The following is a 13284-nucleotide window of genomic DNA, read 5'->3' as shown; positions in this document are numbered from 1 at the left end:
GGACTCCTACTGTCGGGAAGACACTTACGGAAAGGCGGCGCAAGCAGATCTGTCAATCACGAGCACAACGAGCCCAACGTGTCACCACGGCTGGCTCGGGCCCGGATGCGTCCGCTGGCCGGTCTGCCGGCATGTTGGGAGCCTCGAGGATGTGATCGCTGCCATCTGAGGGATTTGGGAGGTCGCATGGGGGTGGGCGAGGGGGGGAGAGGGACGGGGATGTACGTGGTTATTGCATCCATGCTTCTCGCAGGCGCGCAGTGATCTGCAGCGTTCCCGGCCCCCGCTTCGGCGCTGGTGGGACACGTATACTGCACGTTCGATAGCTTCTCTGCGGAGTCAATCCTGTGGCTCGATTTACAACTTGATCCCGGGATCGAGGTCAGAGTGAACGAGTGGACGGCCGAGGCCACTGGGGAACCTACATCGCCGCCGAGGGGATGCAGCGGACCCCATCCTTCCAGGCTCGAGCACGTCTGCAGATACACCAAAAACGATCGTGAGCGCTCTAGGGAATTCATGAGCGTGTGGGTGACAACGAAGGGCGATAAGATACCCTGCGCAGCCACCCAGCGCGCACTCAGATGTCAGCCCTGGCCCCGGCCCCTGGGTGCGACGCAATAGAACGTGGCAAGGAGAACTCGAAAGACAATAATTATGGACGCACATACTGAGATTGCGGACCGAGAGCATGGGCCGCCTGCAGGCAAGCAGGTGTTAACTTCGAATGGAGCTCTGCGGCCATATTGCAGTCGCGGAGATGGGTCATGCGAACGGGACTACGAAGGTTGACGTTGACAAACGGCAATCCTGATGCGCCGTCGACCGAGTGGAAGTTCAATCTTTTGGGATTGGGGCATGGACGTGTAAAGGACTAGAGTCTAGAGGTCGATAGAGGCGAGGCGGGTTACCGTCGACGTTGTGGAAGATTGAACTGCTCCGGCACGATCCGAGGGACCGTCGAGCCAAACGAGATTAGATTAGATGGTAAAATGGCGCTCGTCGGGATTGCTTGCAAAGGGACGGTGGACGACGTCTCTGTTCTCTCCCCTCCACTCCAGCGCGGCGTCTTCGAGGATGGGCGTGTAGAGTCGCCCCAGCCACGCCCTCGTCCCCTTGCAACCTGCCCGGATCCTCTTCCGCCCCCCGCCCCCTCTCTCCTCACGACACATCATGTAAGGTGTGCAAGGTGCGTCCCCTTACCCTTGACTATCGATGCATTTACGCTGACGGATAGTGTGGCGGACAGACATCAGCGTCGTACGCCTTCGACCAACGCCTGTTCATCTCAGTGGAGGCGGGAAAGCTCATCTCAACCTGGGCCCAGCGTCGCGTTCTTCTCCGCGGCGTAGGTGTCGTTAATCTCGAGTAACTCGGTGGACCCACCACGGGTGCTAAGATCTACTCCGGTGTGGTGCGTGTTTTTTCTTTTAGTTGCGTCTGCGTCTTTCCATCCATCGTTCTTCCTTCCTCCCATCTTCCTGCCGTTGCTGCCGCCTCCCTGCGCGTTCTATTGCTGATCCCCCGCGACCATTCTCTTCTTTTCTCGCGTTTCGTCCGCATATATTGATAGCAATGGCATGTAGTCGACCAGGCAGGACCCACTGGTGGCAGCACCGGTCACTAGCTATTGGCAATCCACAACGACACGGACAATTTCTCGCTGTGCCTGGTCGGTGCGTAGAATGGCATCTTGTACATGCACGCACCGGGCCAACTCTACGACCACCCTCTTCTGGTGAGCACAATCTATCTCATCATGCATCTTCCTCATCTCACCTCGATGCCCGCCTCGCAGGTCGACACTGTCCTTTGTGAACTGTTCGTCCGCGTTCCACCGCGCCCCGCCCGCGCGCTCCCCGCACCACTCCTGCTCACTCCCCCGACGACAAGAGGACCCATCACACTCGAGCTCGGCCCCTTCGAATCCGACGCGCGCGTCTCCATCAAGACGGCCGCCGACCGCGCACCCGCTCTGTCCTCCCGGTCCCGCGATTGCTCTACCTGGGTTCGCCCGCCATGCCCGCCTTCTCAGCGCCAACACTAGTGCGGACTGAGACGCGGTGCGCGCGGCCGAAGGCACGACGAAGGTGCGGACCGCGACTCGCGCGTGGAAGGCGTTCACCGTCTACCGCCGGAGCTCCAACTTATCCTCGGCAGCGAGCGTGTGGGAAGGCGTGGAGATGAAGCAGGGGATAGCGCTCGGGATGTATTTGCTCGGGGATGGAGCCTGGAACGAGCATGGGGGGCGGGAGCGTGTCGCGACGCTGTTCTACTTGCGCGGATGCCGTCCCGGACGTTCGCGCGCGCGCGCGGAGAGCGCGACAAGGCCAGCGTGTGTCCATCCGCTTGTCAAGGAGGACGAGTGGGGGTAGAAGGCCGTCGTATCGTTCAGGAAACTTTGGGGTCGCGTATGAGGTGAGTCCCCGCTTCTTGAGTGTGTCCGTGGGAGCTTACTCCTTTCCAGATGCCACGACACCAACGAGGCCGCAGATGGTGTCCACAGAGCTGATCTGTGATGTATCCTCGGAGGACTTGTATCTTTTTGCTCGTATGAATGGGAAAAGTCGGTCGCGGAGCGTGCCGTTGTACTACGCTATACTCTCGCGTACCATGTACGTCTCACTTCCGAGAGCCTCGATGGAAAAATGGCCGAAGACTGGAAGGGAGCAAGAGCGCCGGCGCGCCTATTGGAATCAAGCCGCCTTTGCGATTCCGGCCCGGTCTGTCTCAAGAGTACAACAGACAACATAAATCTTCAAATTACAACCTGTGACACATCTAAAGGCCCTTCAGAAGATGCTCTACGACGAATATAGGCATTCTATGTTCAGTCCGTCCCCCACACTCCGTCATGCCTTAGTCTTCAAGAACTCCTCAGAGAAGGGGTAGGTCGTGTACCCTTGCGCGGTCTTCGCCGTGAAGAACGTCGAGTAATCGGGGTCGTTGAGCTTGATGTTCTCACGAAGCCGGAAGGGCAAGTCAGGCTGTTTCGTGCGCGCGCGAGTTAGTACCGGCGATGAACAAGATCGCGAGGCGGAAACGCTCACGTTGGAGAGGAACGCGGTCCCATAGCCGATGATCTGCCCCGTCTTCTCCGCCGTCTCGATCCCGGACTCGCGGTCGAACCCGCCAGTGGTGATGAGCGGGCGCGGCGCCCAGAGGTCGTAGATGAAGTCGTTTTGCTACACGGACCATGAGCCGGCCGTCGTGACTACCTATCGGAAGCCGGTCGCTGCTCACCTTCGGATCCGCTGGAGGCTTCCCGCCCGGCCCGCCCACGCTCACGACGTGGAGGTACGCCAGGTCCGGGTGGCGCTGCTTGATCTGCTCGACGACGTGCGTGAACGTCGGCACCGGGTCCTCCATCCGCATGTCCTGGTACAGGCTCCACGGGCTCAGCCGGATCGCGGTCTTGGACGCGCCGATCGCGGCGGCGACGGCGTCGACGACCTCGAGCGCGAAGCGCGCGCGGTTCGCGACGGAGCCCCCGTACGCGTCCGTGCGCGTGTTCGAGACGTCCTGCAGGAACTGGTCGACGAGGTAGCCGTTCGCGCCGTGGATCTCGACGCCGTCGAAGCCGGCGCGCTCGACCGCGTCCTTGGCCGCGGTCGCCCACCACTGCACGTATTCTTTGATCTCTGTGCGCGCGCTAGTGAGTTTGGCAGGGGAACGGGGGAGACGGGAGACGGACCGTCGATGGTGAGCGGACGCGGGGTGTAGCCGGGCTGGTCTTTGAGCGGGATGTCGGACGCGGAGACGAAGGGGTAGTCGGGGAACTCCTTGTTGAACAGCGCCGGGCGCGCGGCCCGGCCCAGCGCCCACAGCTGGAGGTAGATGAACGACCCGTTCTTGTGCACCGCGTCCGTGATCTGCCCGCGGGGTGCCGTCAGCTCACATCAGATGGAACGGCGTGCGTGGTGGGACGCGCCTTCTTCCACGACGCGATCTGCGCGTCGTTGTACATCCCCGGGGCGTTCGGCTGTCCGCTCGACTGCGGGGAGATGTACGTGGCCTCGGTGATGAGCAACGTGCCCGGCACGCTCGAGCGCTGGGTGTAGTACTCGAGTCCGAGCTCGGTCGGGACGTGGGCGTCGTCGTTGCGGTACCGGGTGAGCGGGGCGAGGACGACGCGGTGGGCGAGGGTGATGTCGCCGACGCGGATGGGCGTGAAGAGGGCAGGAGTGGACATGTCTTCGGTTGTGGTGGAGCTGGTTGGTGTATGGGTAGAGGTCGATCGTAATGGAGAAGTGGGACTCGTCTTGCAGCGTCTTATATACCTCCCATGGTGTCGCGTGGCTTCTGGAACGTGGTTAAAAAGATGTGATAATCGGCTCGCAGCGCGCAGGATGATGTTGTGCTCGCTCACTGGCCGATTGATAATCCGCGCTGCGTAGCGCCCACGGGCCAGCGTGTGTGATGACATAGTCGCATGTGGGACATAAGGGTGATAACGGCGGATCCCATTCTCGAAACTGGCTGACTCATACACTTACTGGGCTAGGGAAAGGCCTGCCGTTCTAGGCGCATTTTGGCGCTCAATCTGCTCAATGCTGCTTGTGCCCTTTGGGAGCTGAAAGGACCTCTGAACATTGTATTTTCATAGGAACCTGCATCTAGTGACTTTTCAGAACGAACTCGGAGAAGCTGAGGGAAGGGACTCGGGGAGACAGTGAGATCACGGCGATTGGATGTATTTCCAATTCCACCAACATCGGTCGTCGCTGCACGTTAAAGGAAATTTGAAAGAGATGCACCGCGATAGCAGTGCTTCTCTCATGGTCGCCGGGTGTTCAGCGTCGGGGGTCGGAAAGGGATTAGCGAAGGGCATGAAACGTACGTTAGCTTGATTATTTGCGCTTGAAGCGACTCGCCACACAATACTTACTCCATGCGAGAGAGCATACTTGTCTTCACACAACACGCGATGTATGGGAGTGCAAAGGCGTAAACGTAGTAACATATTTCGAATTTCGCGACTTCTCAGGCTCCGGCGATCATACAACTCGGCCTCACGCGGTGCGGAAGCAGCGACGCAAGTATGTAGGAAAAACTGGTCTCCGCTCAACCCTACGGCGTGCAACGCGAAGTCAGCGAAAACGCCTAACACTCTGAATGCCAAAAAGCACTCACCAGGAACCCGGACCGCCTCCACTCCCTCACCCAGGCCCGCGCGTCGTCCGCCGTGAGCTGCGGAAGCGCGGCCAACGTCGGCGCAGAGGCCTCCGCCAGCCTCGTCGAGATAGGCAGTGCGCTCACGGGCCCGCCGCGCTCGTGGGCCCACTGCCGGAACACGGGAAGCAGCGCGAGCGCTGGAAGCGTGCGCGACGCTTCTTCTGCGTCTCTCACGGGTTCTTCGTCTCCGAGCACCGTGACCCAGTCGGCGAGCGGGACTAGGGGAAGGTCTAGGTCTTGCGCGACTTGGGCCATGAGGACGTTCCATGGTACCGGCCGCGGATGAGAGAGGTGGAGGACGGGTGCGGGGGAGTTGCGCGCTTCTGCAAACGCGCGGGCGGTGGGATTGCTCGGGATGAAGGCGACGGGCTGTAGGGGTCCACCGTCAGCCTCAAGATGGGGGGTGTGTATGAGCAAAGGTGATGCTTACCATCGCACCCAGGTCAGGGAGGCATCTAAGGGCGATACTGGACTTGATCATCGCCGGGAACCATTCCTTCTCGTTCCAATGTCCCATTTTGTCTCCGCAGATCTGACCAAGGCGAACAGCGGTCCCTGAGATGCCGGCACTGGACATCGCGTCGAATAGCATCTGTTCAGCGACCCATTTCGCTTCTGCATAGCCCATCCCAATTGGAGGCGACGATGCAGAAGCTGGGGCCTCTGGAATGGAGCCCTCGAAACGGGCGCCTGTCGGGCGTTCAGAAGTCAGTTTACATACTAGCTTCAGTCGGGAAAACATGCACCTCTAAGTATCCCTATGGAGCTGACGATGATGACCTTAGGTGCTTTGACATACGGAGACCTCGCTGCAAGCTCGAGAAGGTTGCGGACGGCCTTGAGTTCGGGATCAAACGACTGCAGTGTGAGGGCCCAGTCGACCTTCCACGCTGGATGATACTCGATGAGCCTATAATCTCTGCGGAAAGCGAAAACATACCGTTGTGCATGATGTGGGTGACGGATTCTAAGATCTGGCTGGCCCTCAGCCCGGCTCATGAAAGCGCGGTTGCGCATGGACGCACCTCCGACAATGTAACTTCCCCCACTCCAAATCCCGGAACATCCAGCTCGCATTCCACCATCTTGAACTTCGCCAAGTCGAGGAGCCCTACGTCGAGGCCGCGCTCCACAAAGCGCTTTCGCTGCTTCTCCATCGTTCGCGCGCCGCGTCTATTGAACGCATATACTTGTGCTACGCCATCATCTTCAAGGAGGTGCGCGAGCACATCGCAGCCAAACCCTCCGGTGGTTCCGGTGATGAGGATGACATCTTTCCCATGCCCGCGAGGACGAAGGCTAGACGGCCGAACGAGGGGTGTCGCAGTGTACCGGCATGCCATCGCCTCGAGATCCTGTGCGGTCGTAGCGGCCGTGACGGAATCCAGAGAGTCGTGGACAGTCGCGAGAAGAGCGTTGGACAGCGCCGAGACCGAAGGTGCCTTGAAGACGACGTCCGGCGGCAGGCGCTTCGCGGCGTCCATAGAGTGCTCCGTGAGCGCACGAGAGAGGGTGTTGCGGATCCACTTCGCCTGCAGACTGTGACCCGTCAGACAGAATGGTGCACGAAGGAAGCGCTACCAGTACCTGTCGCAGCCAGCACGGAACACGTCGGTGTCGTCGGGAATCGCGCGTCCGAGCACTCGCTGTACCACCGTGCGCACGAACTTGGTCGTGTGGTCCTGGGTCCACTTGGGCGGTGGGCACAGGTCGTTCTGTGACCTCTTCTCTAGTTGAGAGTATATATCATCGATCTCTTGAGAGTACCGCTGCAGGACGAGGTTTCGACGAATATTGCCTTTGGCGTTGTAGTCACAGGGCTTGGCAGGATCTGCCACTAAGACCAACTGTTTTAACGAGTCAGCCATCGCACAGATATGAGATGGGAGGCCGATCGTAGTACCTCTCTGAAGATGCGAGAGTGTTGTGGCGCAAATGTGTTGGCCCGTTGAATAGAAGGCCTGTCGAGGTCCAGGTGTAAGATGACGCCTAGTCGGCATCCCAGAGAGTGACTGACCATATCTGGTCGACGAGATGTCGCACGACGTCCTCATCACGGGGATCGCAAGACGAAGTGGGAAAAAGTAACACCCCGTTTTGAAACCGGTTTTGTCCAAAGACGAGGCAATCTTGCACACGAGGATCCTCGCGGATGATGCGCTCTACCAGACAGATATTGAGTCCATGTCGAACTAACGCTGCGGAAGGATCACTTACCAATAGGTATAGGATTCGTCTATATGCATGGCTCCGGCGTGAGTTGCAGACCGCGATGAAGTAGTGGAGTCGACTCACCTTCTCTCCATTGGAAAGAGTGATCTGGTCGTCCTGCCTTCCGTACATCCTCCAGAGTCCCGGGTTTGTCGGATGCCGGATTACGAGATCGTTTGTTGAAAAGGCCGCAGTACCATCTTCCAGACGTGTGTTCGTAGCAGCCAGAGGACATTCTTTAGGTGACTGAGATGTCTCGTTAGATAAATATGCAGATCACAAGCGCATGCACCTCACCAAAACGATGATTTCGAACTTCCCATCGCCTGCATCTCTTAGAACGGTCTGTATCCACGGAGTGATTGAGAACCACGACCAATTCATGCCGGGGTCAGCTGTCATATCGAGTTAGTAGACGTTGGCAGAACCGTGAGTTATCACTGACCTGGGATAATGTTCGCTACAGCACCAACTTCTGTACTGGATTCGACGTGTGAGCATAAAAACGCGCATTCATAAGCGAGAAGATTACCATCCATATGCCATGATCAACGAGATGCCTTGCGACGCCAGAGCGTCTCCGATTTCTCGGCTGAGCTCGGCACCACCGTAGATCTGGGGCGGGATCAGACGTCCACCCAGACGTGGAAGCATAGCGGCAGATGCGTACAATACCCCGCATACTGGCCATGTGAGCCACTTTTTGTGGGTCTTGCGACCATTCCTGTAAGGACGGATCGATCAGGATCCTGTAGAGGGCGATGTCAGGGAACGCACCTCAACGTATGGCGGTACGGTGACCACGTAGTCAGCCGATGATTCTATCGCGCCCTGGATCACATTCCCAGGGTTGGGGATGGTCGGTGGCTGCGCAGGAGGAAATACGGCGAGGATGAGGCCGGTAGCAGCCTGGCAGAATCGCTCATGAGTGGACAGTTTCAGTACGGACGCTGCAACGTACGGCCATGGAGTAAAATGAGACACCTTGAGCGTGAAACATAGGGATTCCATGGCAGGCGAATATCATTCCGCTGAGGTCTACCTCCCCATACCCTACAGTCATAGTGTCAGGACAATCCTAGGGCCCAAAAAAGCGCATACATGAGGTGGTGCTCCGGCTGACCATCCGTTTGTGCGTCCAGTAGATAGGCTTCGGGTGGCCGGTCGAACCTGGGGAATGGGTCACTCATGAAACCAGAGACGGGCAGCATCCCCAACATACCAGAAGAGTGCAGTATCATGGCAACAGCGTTGACGTCATAGGTCTTGGGGAGGTCGTCTTCGGCGACCTCGCCCGCCGGGGGCGTAAAAAGCTCTTCAAACAGCGGCATTGGGTGTAGCGTCACCTCTGGCACTTCGTTCACGACCTCCTCCGCGACCTGGCGCATGTATTGGTCGTTCGACACCAGCATGTGCCTGCATTCAGTGCGGCGCATGAGGTCCGCGACGGCCACGGCGGAATTGCGAACGGAGATCGGGAAGAGTACGTGTCCCGTGCGCATGACCCCGACGGAGGTGAGGGAGAAGGTAATCGAGTCTGTATGCGGCGTTAGGCGTGTCATGGCAGAGTCTCCCGCAGCAACGAGCTCGCTCACCTGTGTTCGCGAGCACCGCGACGGGCACGCTCGCGTCGCCGCCGGCGAAGCGTCGCACGAGACGCGCGGCGTGTCGGATGCCTACGATAGCCTCGGCGTAGCTCAGCGTCTTGACCGCCGCGCCGTCGTGGAAGGCGAAGAGCGGGTACTGGGCGTTCTCCCTGGCGTTCCACTCGAAAAGCCCCGGGATCGTCGTCGTCCACGTCTCGATCAAAGCGCGCGGGGACTTGAACGCGCCTGGGTCCGCAACCATCTTGGGATGGGGGGTCTTGACAGGAGGGAGCTGCAAACGTGGGGTGGAAAAGCGAGGGAGGCTTTATCTGAGCTCCTGCGGCCCACCACCCGCGCATTTCGGTATAGCTCATGGAACTCAAACACCGTCTCTGGTTCTCGAACGACTCCGCGAGACGCAGAAGCCACCGATATCATGAGGCGTCTGTACACTGTCGCCCAGCATCAGGCATGACCTCTCCGCGCTACGCACGGGGACACTGTGTGCGAAAGAAGGTGTCAGGACCAGGTGTGCATGGGAGCGGGGGGGCCGATAGAGAACAGAAATTTACGTATTCCCGGTGCATTCGACCACGCTGCGGCTCCGAAGGAGGAGGAGGGGCTTGCGCCACGGCGCTGATGTCTGCGCAGGTCGATTGAAACGGGCGCGTGAGACTTGATGAGGGCGTCGATATAGGTGGTGTTGGACGTTGGTTGCCGTTTCTCACCCGGTACGAACTTGAGGGTGGATGGTGCGGATATCGAGGTATGCATAACGAAGACGGCAGTAGTAAATACAGTCGCAAGTCTGGTGGCCAGCAGTCGAGTACGGTATGTCTATAAAGAGAGTGTATCCAGGGGATGCGCCAAATGTCGCCAGCCTCACTGGCACCTGCCAGTGGGGATATGCAAAAATTGAAACGAACGTAGTAAATGCAGTGACAACGACAGCGGAGGGGAGGGGAGGTGACAGCAACTAGATAAGTGTACGTGTAGGACAAGTTCTTGGAACAAAAGAATGGCTACATATGGACGCGGGGGTGGTGCGGGAGAGGGCTGCGCGATGCGAAATAAAAAAACTCACGGAGATGACCCTCGGCCCCACCTCGCCGTCCGATGCAATTGAAGGACATGCGGCACAAGCTACTTTCCGTACATCGCCTCCACCCGCTGGACGAACTTTGCGCGGATCGCCGCGCTCTGTTCTCCGTCGATGAAGCTCGCGCGGGACTCCGCTTGGCTCCATACGCTTGCGCGGTCGGCCCCGTCATCATCGACGCCGAGGTAAGCCGTGTCCTGGCCGTAGTCGGAGGCCATCGTCTCTCGCGCGCCCGCCTGCAGCACATTGCCGGACTGTTGCCGGGCGCGGAGGCTGGCGTTGACGTCGGGCGAAGCCTTCGCGGAGGCGACGTCGATCTGCTCGTCGTCGGAGTGGTAGTCTGAGCGCGCCTCGTGATCGTCGTCGTACGAGATCCAAGACCGCCGGTCCACCGCCGGGTCGTCGTCGTCGTCGTCCCCCGGCCGGCGCGTGTCCATCGCGGACGCAGAGCGCGGCGCCCACCGCACGTTCAGCTGCCCCCTGTCGCGCGACGGCCACCCGGTGCCCGACCCGGCGAGCGCCGACGACGGACCCTTCTGCACGACCATCCGCTGCCCCTCAGACGGCCACCGATCGTGCCCTAGAGGATACGGGCTCGCGGACGCGGGCCCGCGCTCCAGCGAGCGGTCGATGCTGCCGTTGCGCGTCCCGCGGGCGTGGCGCGTCGTGTGCCGCATGAGCTCGCTCGCCTGCGTCCGCGGGAGGACGGGGGCGGTGGGGAAGGGGGACACGCGGCCACGCTGGACGGCGGCGGACGGCGGCGGCTCTTGAATGTGGATCGTCGGCCGCTCGCCGTGGATCTCGTGCGACAGCGGGTGCGACGCGGCGGACGCGGGCGCGGGACGACCGACGGGGGAGGCGAGCGGGCGGTGCAGTCCGCGCGGGTCTGTGGGGTCTGCGGGAGCCGTCCGGGGAGCGGGGTAGCGATTCCGTGCGGCGTCGGAGGCCATGCTCGGAGACGGGCTGGTTGCGCGAGAGCCGACGTCGCGCGGGACATCTGGTAATGGGCCTGTGGGAGGCGGGGACGGGGGTGGGAGATCGTAGTATGCGAGGACCTTGGGGCGGGTCATCTCGGGGTCGATGACGGAGTCGGTGATGGACCCGAAGCTGGGTGTCGACGAATGCGAATAAACGTCAGGCTGTAGGTTGGGGGTGGGGGTGACGACGACGTAGTCCGGATCTGGGGATGGCGGAATACGGTGGGCGGTGCCCGTAGGTGTCGGGGGAGTGAGGGTGAGGGGCATGGGGACGTGCTTAGGAGCGAGGGTGGTCGTGTTGGGCGCCGAGATTATGGGACGTGCGCGGACGGCCTTTGCTTTCGACGGGGAGGGGGACGGGGATGGGGATGGGGATGGGGAAACGCCTAAGTGAGGAGGCGAGAGGGGACTGGCAGCACCACGGCGGCGACCGAATGTTGAGAGAAAGTCAACACTGGGAGAACGCACCGACTCCGCGTCCTGGAATGCTTGTGTGAGACCTTCTGGCGAATACAGCTCTTCGTCATCTTCGACACTGTTACTGTCAATGAAATCGAAGGACGTGGAGGTGAAGGTGTCAGCGCTGGGGCGGCCGCTGCTTTCTCCGGAAGGTAACGGGGTAGAACTTCGCGAGTCGAAAGATTCAAGGTCGGTCGTCCTGAACCTGTCGGCGATGGGGTGAATCGTGGGGAGGGAAGGGACAGGAGGGGGCTCTTGTGGGTCGAGGGATCCCTGCTTGGACCGCGACTTGCTTTTGAGGGAGAAGAACCGTTTCTTCTTAGTCCCCTCCGACAGATAGCCCCCGTCAGAGTCGTCGCCATCCGTCGGATTGGTGGTCTTCTGTTTCCGCGACTTGGACTTGGACTTGCTGCGAGAAGAGCTTCCCTTGTCCGTCTCGTAGTCCGTGGTGGGCGGCTCGGCGAGCTTCGACCCCTTCTCCTTCTTGCTCTTCTTCCGCTTCGCAGTGGCCTCAGAGACGTACCCTCTGTCGCTCTCGTAGTCCGTCGCGCCGCCGTCCCCCTTGCTCTTCTTCTTGCTCTTCTTCTCCGCCTTCTCCCTCTCCTTCTGCTCCTTCTTCTCTCGTTTCTCCCGCTCCTTCTTCGCCTTTCCCGACTCGCTCACGTACCCACCATCGCTCTCGTATCCATCCGGGCGCGGCTTTCGCAGCTTGTTTGTCGCATTTGCGGGCATATGCGAAGGCGTCGGAGAGCGTGCGGGGGCCATGAGCGTCGGGGACGGCGTCGCGCTGAGATCGAACTGCACTCCCGGAGAGGCCGCACGTCTCCTGGGCCCGTCGGGCGAATCGACGGCGAGGTTGTCTTTGCCATTTATAAGGATCCCAGCTCCTGGCTGGGAGAAGCCAGCGGAAAAACTCGACTCTTCCGAAGTCGCGGTCGACGCGTAGGTGAGGCTCGGCGAGTCCACCTGCACGAGCGTGTTGGGCGCGAGAACGGGCGGGTGGAGTGGGACGGGCACGCACCTCGGTCTCGTCATCCTCGTCGCCCTCCTCGACCGGGTTGAAGATCCAGTTCGCGACGGTGCGGTTGTGGCCGACGCCGAGTTCGAGCGCACTCTCCAAGATGGACGCGCGCAGCAGGGAACCGCGGTCCTCGGGGTTCGGCGCGACGCGCTCGCGCTGGGGCCGGGCGAACGATAGCGGGGCGGGGGTGGCCGAGGCCATGAAAGGGAAAGAGTGCGGAAAAGAAGGAGAGAGGGGCAGGCGTCGAGCCTTTGCGTCGAGAGAGAACCCAGGCTCGGGCCTGAAACTCGAGGGGAGTAGCACTGGCTTGGCCGGACTCGTGATGGAGGAAAGGCGAGGAGCGAGGTGGTCGCTACGAGACGGCGGGTTGGGTATGTAACGTGGGTGCTTGGTGTCGCGTTCGCCTCGCGTCGACAAGTGCAGGCTTCAGCGGGGCATGCGACTTGGGCGCCGTGGTTACGCCGTCGAGCAGGCCGGGATGCGTGCAGCGGGGAGGCGGGCGGGTGGGTACAAAACGCGCACCCAGGCCCCCCAACCGCGATCGCGGAGGCGGGCGGGCGCCTCTGCCTTGTTCTCAATTAACCTTCCTCCCGCGCAATTCCGCCTCGCTCGCATGCGCCCGCATAATCTTCGGCGACCGCGTGCCCCGTCTCGGCGCCGTAAGTAGATGCAAATGACCACGTTCGTCCACGGCGATACCAACCATGGCAAACGACTTCCATATCCACCAACTTTTCACAGACTGCTCACTGGGCG

General features: G+C 60.5%; 3 protein-coding genes across 3 annotated transcripts; all 3 read right to left on the bottom strand.

The window, feature by feature from the left end:
- Positions 1-2852: 2852 nt before the first annotated feature.
- Positions 2853-4192, bottom strand: BXZ73DRAFT_88938 (NADH:flavin oxidoreductase/NADH oxidase; the record flags this gene model as incomplete). Its single annotated transcript, XM_048025121.1, has 5 exons — positions 2853-2987; positions 3051-3185; positions 3244-3641; positions 3695-3872; positions 3932-4192. 5 exons carry the CDS (start codon positions 4190-4192, stop codon positions 2853-2855), a joined length of 1107 nt encoding a protein of 368 aa, XP_047880095.1.
- A 911-nt stretch (positions 4193-5103) lies between these two features.
- BXZ73DRAFT_43476 (acetyl-CoA synthetase-like protein) lies at positions 5104-9234 on the bottom strand (the record flags this gene model as incomplete). Its single annotated transcript, XM_048019155.1, has 19 exons — positions 5104-5544; positions 5606-5865; positions 5922-6065; positions 6116-6149; positions 6201-6714; positions 6763-7022; positions 7079-7136; positions 7193-7337; positions 7393-7411; positions 7471-7641; positions 7684-7781; positions 7832-7866; positions 7919-8001; positions 8057-8110; positions 8164-8295; positions 8348-8439; positions 8488-8556; positions 8609-8923; positions 8982-9234. 19 exons carry the CDS (start codon positions 9232-9234, stop codon positions 5104-5106), a joined length of 3177 nt encoding a protein of 1058 aa, XP_047880094.1.
- An 881-nt stretch (positions 9235-10115) lies between these two features.
- On the bottom strand, positions 10116-12729 carry BXZ73DRAFT_43437 (uncharacterized protein; the record flags this gene model as incomplete). The annotated part of the gene is made up of 2 exons (XM_048019147.1): positions 10116-12473; positions 12529-12729. 2 exons carry the CDS (start codon positions 12727-12729, stop codon positions 10116-10118), a joined length of 2559 nt encoding a protein of 852 aa, XP_047880093.1.
- Positions 12730-13284: the final 555 nt, after the last annotated feature.

The sequence above is a fragment of the Epithele typhae genome, assembly GCF_022376455.1.
Source record: "Epithele typhae strain CBS 203.58 chromosome Unknown BXZ73scaffold_11, whole genome shotgun sequence".
Lineage (NCBI taxonomy): Eukaryota > Fungi > Basidiomycota > Agaricomycetes > Polyporales > Epitheliaceae > Epithele > Epithele typhae.
Note: the sequence above shows the minus strand (reverse complement) of the source record. Positions and strands in the feature narration are given on the sequence as shown.